The sequence below is a fragment of the Microchirus variegatus genome (assembly GCF_963457635.1).
Source record: "Microchirus variegatus genome assembly, chromosome: 13".
Taxonomy (NCBI): Eukaryota; Metazoa; Chordata; class Actinopteri; order Pleuronectiformes; family Soleidae; genus Microchirus; species Microchirus variegatus.
The window spans coordinates 12740566-12751091 of NC_139814.1; the positions used below are offsets into that span (position 1 = coordinate 12740566).

A 10526-nucleotide genomic window follows, 5' to 3' on the forward strand; every position below is an offset into this window, starting at 1 on the left:
CAACCTTTTTATCTCCAAGTCAAACATTACCTTGTGCGAACTAATGATTCCTCACACGCTGCTATTTCTGCTACAGTCGTGAATTTGCAGATGTCAAACAGACGGTAAATATAAGGTTGTGGATTGAAAGAGTGTTCACTGTTCACGTCATTAGCTCTTGTGGCCTTACATGCCACAATAACATGTGTATGTGTGTATATATACATACATATATATAAATACAAACACATATACATACATACATAGATACACATATATACATACACACACACATATATATATATACACACACACACACACACACACATACATATATGTATATATATATACACATATATACATACATATACACATATATATACATATAAATATATATATATTACACACATAAATATTTATATATGTGTGTATATATATATATATATATATATATATATATATATATATATATATATATATACACACACACACATAAATATTTTTATTTTACTATTACCATATCTTTAAGATTATGTGCAAAGATATCCTTCCATCCACTGTTTATCAAGGCCATGTATTGGTCTGTTCTGGACTATTGTCGCCCCCATGTGGCAACAAGTGTTCTAGCAATATGAAGAAAACAAAAGTAATATTTAGGGAAATAGTTCTAAGAGGATGCACAAGTTATAAAATAAACATGTCACCGGCCAACAATAATTATACTGCATATATACAAAATAAATGTCACTAGCTATCACAATTGTAAATAATTGCACTTTCACCAAATTAAAATGCGTTTATTATTAAATTATGACATTGTTTAACTGAATTTTATTGTTTTTAAATTGAACTTTTATCATCTTTCTTTTTAATGTTTAATGTTTATTTTAAGTAGATCCAAAACCAATTGTCCACATTGTAGACAAAGTTTAACCTAATTTAAGTTTTATCAGAAGTTCTGTGTTTAAAGAAATAATAATAATAATAATAATAATTCACCACCCTATCTACTGACATTAGGGCATACAATAAAAATGTACAGTTCTTCTGGTACAGATGAATCACTTTAATTGTGTACACATTATCTACCATGCAGTAGGAGCATCAGCTGCATTAGTAACTGGATTTTATTCTGAAAATCCTCTCGGCTGTTCCTACTTCTCGCTTAATTATCAACTCCACCCCATCCTCAGTCTCTTAAGGAGCATTCCCACTATGTTGTTAACTCATGACAACCGCACTGCGATGATAAGTTTTTATTTGTGATGATGTAATGATATGACTAAACCCAGTGTGGTTCCAGCATCGACAGTTTGTATGATTACATGTGGGCAACAACATTCAATGGTCATGTGTGAAAGCCAAATATACGAGACAAACTGTGGTCGCCAGATTTACTAATGAAAGTACTGGAAAGTATGGGCAGAAAATGTCAAATTAAGGTTATGTTGAATGTCACATGGGAGAAAAAAATACACTCAATAAATAACTCTTCAGAATCAGAACAAACACAAAATACAAATAGATAAAAAATCAATCTGGTCTTTTTTAACAGTATGACTGCTTCATAAAATCACTACATGACACAAAAAAACAAAAACATCAAATTTCATTACTCTGAACAAAACAACCTATTAATGTTTCTGCTTTATATCCCCCATGTGTAGATTTCTCTAAGACAAGAGGAGCTCAGTGTCCTCTAAAATGTCAAATATGTTCTGTGTTGGATTTACATTTCAACACTAAATGTGCTCTAGAATGCGATAAGAAAGTGCTACGTGACAGATCGTCTTGCGTGATTTTCGTATTCCAGTAGCAGCCGCTGCAATAAAAGCTTCAACTGTTCTCTATGTGACGACAAAGAAAAGGTTTTTCCGACAGCGATTGGACAAATGCGGCAAAAACGTCACTTCCACAGAAGCTCAGCATCTCTGGGAGTCAATGGAGCAGTAAACGAAAGGCGGAGCCAGTTTTTGACTGACATCGTAGCAGAAACATATACGACAGTGGAGCCTTTTCTGCCTCAGTCCTGTGTGGACAAATAACTGGTCATTGTGTGCCATTTGCTCGGTGATATAGCCCATTTTCATTTAAATAATGCAAATAAAAAACACTATTATAGTATTTCAGATTGACATAAGTGTCGCATTTCCTTGTTCTAGTTGTTCGTTTGCAGAATTTATGTATAAATAACTGGGCCTGAAATGAGTTTTCCCCATTTCAAAGAGGAAATGGGGAAATTTCAAAGAGGAGCTTTGAACTGGTGTAGAAATGTGCGTGTACAGCATGCGTTCCATTATTCTGATGACATTAGTTTCTCTTAGAATGCAACTTAAGAGGTTTTTTTTTTTTTTTGGTACAACCACTAGACCCTCCCTGCCAGATTCCTACACATAGGAGCTTTAAGCATTGGGATAAAATAAATAGACTATTGTATGATGTACACATTAAGATTCACGTCCTGGAAATATTGGAAACACACTTTCCTGAAAGTTTTCAGTCATCATAATCACAATACTGAGGGTTTCCTCATAATCTCTGTGTGTCATAAATACCTCACACAAAAACAAAACTGGCCTGTGTTTGCATGCAATCGATGTCCAAGTTTGATCTGAGCCAATGGATCAGTCATATGCTGCCGTTTGTCATTTGTGACTGGTTTTAATTTAAATTTTAAGTCTTGTTACGACTTCTCCCGCTCGTGACGAGGCTCTCAGTCCTCTCTCCTCTGGACAACAATTGTCCCTGCCACAATATCATACACTGTCCTGTTGTGCCGGATGAAGAGTAGAGTGATGAAGACAGGAAAGAGGAAGGCGATGGAGAAGTTCTTATTCAATGCTCGCACCGTGGAGCTGTGAAGATCAAGACACATAAAAGATAAAACACCGTGTTACTGAGTGCTAAAGTAGATGCTCTAAGCTAAAGAAGGAAGTGAAACGGTGCGTCACTCACGAAGAGAGCGAAACGTTAGACGCCGGCGACACAAACACTCGGTTGGGTGTGACCAGAGTGGACGCGTCGCACGTCACCACCCGCAAACCAAGCAGAAACTTCCCTGGAGTGGCACCACCGGCCCCCCAGATACAGATGATCTGATTGTACAAGACGGACGGAAATTAAACAACAACCAAATGTGACCATGTTCTAAAAATGTATTATAACAACACAGGAGCTAAAAAGCAAGCGGTGAAGTATTAAAATATCAAACGTGCTCTTAAGACTTAAAACGAGCTTGTTAAACATCTTAAACAGTTTTACTCTTACAAATGTTATCCTGTAAAACTTATTTGTCATTTTTGTATTGTTTTACAATTTATTTTAATCAGAATCAGACTTGTTTGTCCTGTATCTGAGTTTGATTATATTTAGGACTGCAACAATTGATTATTTTTATAACTGTTGATAATTTTCTCGATTAATTGAGTAATTGTTTGGTCCATAAAATGTTAAGAAATGTTGAAAATTGTTTATCAGTGTTTTCCAACCTGGAAATAATGATGTTCTCAAATGTCTTGTGTTGTCCCCCAACCAAAACGATTCAGTTTTAAAGATTTCTTTGTTGTATGGAGCAAAGAAACCAGAAAATATTCACATTTAAGAAGCTAAAAAAAACTTTAAACTTGCCTTAGCCTTAATTATATTTTAGGCCTTTGTGGTTTATATTGTTCTTTTTACCTTATTTTGAATGCAAATTCAGGGCATTGCTGTAAAACACCTTTTCCCTTAATAAACAATGATTAAATTAATGTTAGAGTTTTCACACTTAAGGTTTAAAAAAAAAAAGGAAACCCACGTCACATCATTAGTCTGCACAGAGTTGCCAGAGAATGTCCCTGTGCTGCTTTTCCACCTGGGAAAACAAGCCACCGGTGCAGAAGTCAACCAAGAAACCTGATGCATGACTTTATCTCAGGCAACTATGAATGCAACGTTGCATCACCGTCATGGGAAACAATATTGTGTCGCAGAGAAACTCTTGACTCGGCTCATTATAGAGGCGCACGTGGCAACAAGGCACCTGCAGCTCAATGTGACCGGACAAACTGTGTGCGACTTTAAATTCATGATGCACGTATGTGCTTAAATCACAAATAAAAAAAGATTTCAGTGCTTCTATTTAGCTTTAAAAAAAGTTGGTATTGAGACTTGACTCCTCCACACCATGTTTTAGCAGTGACATCCCCATCTAGAAAAGATGCATCAATGTGCAATTATGGTTTGACAATTTATCAACTAACAAGTTGAGTAATTGTTCTGAAAATGTGAAAAAAAGCAGTTTGCTAAATAGGCAAAAAAAAAAATATATCGTACTACTGACAATATAATACATTTTGTTGTAAAATAAATTAGATTTTGTAAGGTGTCAAATAAACTTCAACTATACAGTAATTATCGATATTTTAAACACACAAGACAATAACTAAGTGTGGTTTCTGTTCCTCTCTAAATGACAATGCATTTTATTGTTTTGCACTTAAATTAAATGGATTAAAGTGATTTTAAAAAAGGCCTTCAAACCAAAAATTCTATACATTCATTATTATTTTTTACTCTAAAGGCAGTGTGTGGAACGTGACCCACCTCATAGAAACACACCAACACCCTGTAGACCAGCGCGACCACCATCATCTTCTGCAGATCCTCCATGGACGTGTTCTCGTCGATCTCCTCCACGATGAAGTGCGTGATTAACTTGGCGATGTCCCTTTAAAAGAGGCGAGACATAACGGAGCACGGTGAAGTATAACCCACCACCTGCCAGCTGAGCTTGAGGACTGTTTTAAAGCTCGACTCACTTCATCCCACTCAGATGCATGATCCAGAGCACAATGGTGGCCTTCACACAGAACAGGATAAAGAAGTCCACTGTCTCAGCCAGGAACCTCTGCAGAGGAGAGGGGATGGTGTACTCTCGGCCTGTGAGGGAAATACAAATTGAAGAGAGAGTATAGATACGCATGGATGACCCAGTGTATACAAAGTAAAGCCTACACTACACCACAGAGACCCTGGACAGGTCACCAGTCCATCACAGGGACATATAAAGACAAACGAATGCACACTCACACCTTATTTAGAGTGTCCAATTTCCCTAATCCCCAACTCTGCATGTTTTTGGACTGTGGGAGGGTTAGGGAATTGTTTTTTAAAGCTTTATATATTTAGGTTCATGAACAGAAACAAGCAAAGCCTCATCATATTCATCTGTAAGCTTTCAGGAAAATGTGCACAAATACATTAATATTTATGCGTTTGATAGCATTAGTAACATTAGTTCATCTCCTCCCTGTTTATCAGTTGGCTTTCTTTGAGGATGTAAGCAACATGTCAAACAAATGTTGGAATATCATAGAAACATGCTATTGATGCATAATTTTAGTGAATATTTTAAGGGTTCAGTTCTAGTACTACTTGGCTCGTCTCTACTGTTTTTTGTTTTTTTTTGCTTTTCCATTCGCGATAGCACCTGGTACTTTGTGCTTATTTAGTATCTGGTCTGGCGAGGTTTCAAGCTAGCTGAGCCCATATTAAAATGTGAAGTCAACAGACAGCCGGGCCACTGATTGGTCAGAGAGTGTCGTCACTGGATTCCACAAGATTCCATCCGAACAATGCCGAACTGTAGATCATTTAAAAAGACTTAAAAATCCTGAAAATATCATAATCTCCAACATTTAGCAAATAAATTTATAGAAGCGCAATATTTAACACAGGAGTCTGGTGTATTTAGCGACAGCTAATTCCTGGGGTTAGGCGTCGTGAGAAATGGCGTTCCAAGATGGCCACCTGAGGAAAGCAAGGCCCTTACGTCAAGTACACAAAAAATGTTGTTCTAATGCTACAAAAGCAAACAATATTCAATTTAAAGCGACTATAGGACACATAAATACGATAAGTGTATTATATTCTGACAGGAAACACTTCTAAATGTGATACGTTTTAATCACAAACTAATGGGGTGACTGGAAAGATGGCGGCTCCCCTTTGTGGAACTTCTATATAAATCCATTCTCTCTAATTTGACAGCATTTCCAAGCTGCTAAATTGAAATATTAACTATTTACAATCATTTCGATAATGGAAATTCACCTCAAACTTATTTTGAGTAGTTTTTTATCGCGATACTTCATCACAAGTTCACCTCTGGAGCTCACCTGTCTGAGGTGCATTGTTTCCACCCTGTTGTGCCGCTGTTGCTGCTGAACTCTGCTCGGGTTGAGCCCCAGCTGAGTGAGAGGGGGATGCGGGGTAACTGAGTGGGTAATAATAAGGATAAGTGGCCCAGTTCCGTGTGTCCGCCCCCTGCTGTCCACCGCCGGAGGTCCAGGCAGCAGCAGCAGCAGCAGCAGGTGGCCCCACCGTGTGACCGCTGGGAGGGAAACCGCACGGCAGCGGGAAGGAGAAGGCGGACAGAGAGACCCAGCTCTGCCAGCTGCCATTGCCCCAGTAATACTGCCACATCCACCGCTGCAGCTCGGCGCAGTAGTCCGCTGTCACGGTGCTGTGGGGAGGCGGTTTCTCGCTGCTTTCAGTCGCAGTCATGTCTGGCTCACTTATCTCACTATCTTTCTGTAGCAGAGAGTTTGTCTCCGTCACTGATAATCCTCTTTCTGCCTCCGCTCATTAACTCCCTGCTGGACACAAAAAGAACAACTCCGCTTCAGCGTGTGTGTGTGTGTGTGCGTGCGTGTGTTTACTTTACAGGACGATTACACTGCATAATATGAAGGGGATTCAAATATTCACATTAAACTACAATACATTTCACTGAAAAATTCAACGTCAACTTAATTGTGGCTGCAGACATCAATGAATAAAGCCATCATGTTGACTTACTGACACCCCCCTCTACGTCACTGTTAATGGTACAAGCCATTTAAAGGAACCGGTGTATTTTTGTTTTTCTTAAGACGCTCTAATTTGTGTGTGTGTGTGTGTGTGTGTGTGTGTGTGTGTGTGTGTGTGTGTGTGTGTGTGTGTGTGTGTGTGCGTGTGTGAAAGAAATCAGAAATGATTCCACAATAGACTTTGATTGATTAATCTCAGGTAAACTGTATTTTTGTTACCGTATTTATTGCTGTAATAATTCCAAAAAACAACAAGAAAAACTTTGCCTTAAACTCTGAAAATATTGTCAGATGTTGATTTACAATAGACATAGAATGATTATTGTAATCTAAACAGTATTATTTCCCATAATTGATCCAAAAAAAGCTTTAAATGGCATTCAAATACTCTTAAACCATGTTTCTTACCATTTTATTTTGAAAATATAGTCAGAAGTTAATCCAGAATATGTATAGAATGATTATTGTAATCTATGTAATTTCTTTCCATAATTGTTCCAAAAACCTCTGCGTTAAAAATCACAATTTTATTCAATTTTGGTCGTCATCCCTCATTATTTTCTTAAGTTTCCTCTTAAATTTATTCCAGTAAAGTTGGTTTCTGATAAAGTTCTTCATCAGTTTCACACTAAACTAAACTTTTTATTGTTATTATTTTAAAAAAACCCTTAAAGTTTTGCAAGAACAGAATTAAACATTAGAAAGTAATTAATGGTCATTTAAATACTGTATTATGACAAAAAAGGTGTAAACTTGAACAAACAATAATAATTATTATTATAGTTTTTTTTATGTTGTCGTGGCAACGAGCACAGAGAAGTTAAAGATTTAAACTCAGAGTTTAAAGCGGAACTAGACCGGAAGTTCCTATTATCGCTGTTTTTTTTGGTGTGTATCTGCGTCATTACCTTGTTTATGAAGCCTGACGGTTCGAAACAAACAGTTCAGCCATTGCTGAGAACGTTGTGTTTTATTGTAATCTCGGGGCTCAACGAGATCACTGAAAATCCCGTTGTAGTTACGCAAGCAGCGGTTCTCCTGAACAACCGATCGTCCTGCTCCGGGCGGTAGTCCGGGCACATCCGGTTGCGTACATTGAACCGCAGAAGAAGAATAACGTCCGTTGTGGAGGTGTTTCACGAGCAACAGTGTCTTCTGACTCTGGGTCTGACTCCGGTTTTAAGTCATAAAGGGACTGTGGCGGGGAGTCGTGACGAAGCTATTTTTAAACACTGTTAAAACAATGTTTTGATAATGAGTAGCAATGCATCCACCGCTCCAGAGAGGGAGCTGCGCTTCTGAGAGCTGACGTGATAGATTACGTCACTTCCAGATACCTGGCCAATCGCAACACAGGTGGGAAGGCTCTACGCTGGCTGGCCAATCACAACACACTCTGTCTTCTTGGGCGAGATTTATGGCTGAAATAGCGCGACTGACAAGCGCTTCGAAAAGGACAGATTTCAATCGGCTCGTTTACATCAACTAGGAGGATTTTGACCATAAAAACAACTTAATATATGTAAGTAGACCTCCATAACTCACATATATGTGCAACAGGACCACTCTATTTGACCTTTAACTCACTGCTCCTGAAAGAACTCTATTTGAGTTTACAGAACTCTGCTGTGACTCCGGATAAAAGAGGGAAAGAAAAAAGACGAACTGCAGCGTATAGAGGCTGAGTGAACGTGGTGTGGACTCTGTGGAGCGGAGTCATAGTGTCAGAGACTCTGTAGAAGGACAGAAGACCTGCTCTGTGGTCCAGGTAAACTCCCACTCTGGAGACTTTAACATCTGAGAGTTTAGTCCAGATGTTGTTGTGAACAAACTGACAACCATTTTCACCACAAGCTAAAGCCCAAGAGTTGTCATTGAATCCAAGTCTACATTCATCTGATTTCCCTGATCTGCTGATGTTCTTGTACGTCACTGCTACAAAAACCCCTTCTCCTCTCCACTCCACCTCCCAGTAACAACGTCCAGTCAGACTCTCTTTACTCAGGACCTGATACCAATCAGTGAAACTGTCTGTGTGATCATAATAAGACCTTCGACGATCAACTTTCATAGATGTCACTTTTCTGTTTCCCTCAGATAAAAACAGATGATTGTTTACTGTGTTTGGATCCAGTTTGATTTCCTGTGAATATCTGAGGAACTCAGCTCTGGTCTTTGGTTCTGGTTCTGGTTCTGTCAGTAAAACATCTAATTCAGCCACAGCCAGGGAGACGTTTGTCCGCGTCTCGGTCAGGACATCCTGCAGTTGTCCATTGAGCTTCACCACAGCTGCTGTCACGTCCTCAAAGTGTCTCTGAGGACAGACGTTGATGGTGGACGAGTGTGTAGATGGACTGAGTGCTGACAGTGAGCGGTAGTTGAGGAGAAACTGGATGTGGTCATTAGTGAGTGAGAGCTGATTCAGTTCAGCTTCTCTCTTCTTCAGCTCAGTCTTCTCCTGCTGAAGCTTCTTCTCAGCGTCTCGAACTTGACTCACTTCAGTTTCCTGCTTGGATCTGATGTGCAGCTTCACCTCAGACCTTCTGCTCTGCAGGAGATTCATCATCTCAGTGAAGTTCTCGTGTGTGTCCTCCACAGCTTTATCAGCAGAGACATTCAGAGCCTCCACCTGCTGTCGAAGCAGCTTCACGCCTTCGTCTATGTCCTGGAGTCTCTGCTGGACTTCTTCTTGACACAGATCCATCTCTCTCTGCTTCTGCGTCCTCTCTGCTGCAGCTGAGACTGTGTCGTGGCCTTTATGTTCGTCCACAGAGCAGAGATAACAGATGCACTGCTGATCGGTGCGGCAGAACATCTTCATCACCTCATCGTGAAGAGGGCAGATGTTCTCCCGGAGGTTCTCGGAGGGCTCCACCAGCTTGTGTTTCTTTAACGCAGGTGATTGATGATGAGGCTGGAGGTGTTCCTCACAGTAAGAGGCCAAACAATCCAAACAGGACTTGAGAGCTTTCAGTTTCCTGCCAGTGCAGACGTCACAGGCCACATCTTCAGCTCCAGCATAGCAGTGATGAGCAGGAGCAGCGCGGAGTCCAGTCTTCTTCAGCTCCTCCACTAAATCTGCTAACATGACGTTCTTTAAGAGTTTAGGCCTCGGCATGAAGGCCTCTCTACACTGAGGGCAGCTGTAGATCCTCTTCACGTCCTCTGTGTCCCAGTGGTTTTTAACACAGTTCATGCAGAAGCTGTGTCCACAGCTGAGAGCCATCGGATCCTTCAGAAGATCCAAACAGATGGAACAAGAGAAGCTTTCTATGTGCAGCTGAACTCCTGCCATTTCACCGCCGTCAGTGTGACTTTCTCTTTCTCACAACTGAAACAGGTTTGAGCTCTGATCTCAACAACATGTGACGCAGCAGTGGGCGGAGCCTGTCAGATCTGGCTCCTCTCCACCTGTTGGCCCCGCCTCCTTCCTCCTCCCGTTGTCAAACTGCAGGTGTGAGGGGGAGGGAACCAGGAAATGTGAACGGGCAGAGCCACTCCCACTCTGACATGGAGTGACCTCTGTTCTTAGTGACACTCCCTGTGTGTGTGTGTGTGTGTGTGTGTGTGTGTGTGTGTGTGTGTGTGTGTGTGTGTGTGTGTGTGTGTGTGTGTGTGTGTGTGTGTGTGTGTGTGTGTGTGTGTGTGTGAGAGTGAGTGTGCGTGCGTGCGTGCGTGCGTGCGTGCGTGCGTGCG

The 10526-nt window shown here is 40.3% G+C and overlaps 2 protein-coding genes across 2 annotated transcripts; both read right to left on the reverse strand.

Annotated features, from left to right (window-relative positions):
• Positions 1-2692: 2692 nt before the first annotated feature.
• On the reverse strand, positions 2693-6525 carry fam8a1a (family with sequence similarity 8 member A1a; the record flags this gene model as incomplete). The annotated part of the gene is made up of 5 exons (XM_083899486.1): positions 2693-2834; positions 2935-3074; positions 4564-4687; positions 4779-4899; positions 6138-6525. 5 exons carry the CDS (start codon positions 6523-6525, stop codon positions 2693-2695), a joined length of 915 nt encoding a protein of 304 aa, XP_083755612.1.
• Positions 6526-8433: 1908 nt separating this feature from the next.
• LOC310935995 (tripartite motif-containing protein 16-like) lies at positions 8434-10125 on the reverse strand (the record flags this gene model as incomplete). The annotated part of the gene is made up of 1 exon (XM_083900010.1): positions 8434-10125. One exon carries the CDS (start codon positions 10123-10125, stop codon positions 8434-8436), a length of 1692 nt encoding a protein of 563 aa, XP_083756136.1.
• Between the last annotated feature and the right edge of the window lie 401 nt (positions 10126-10526).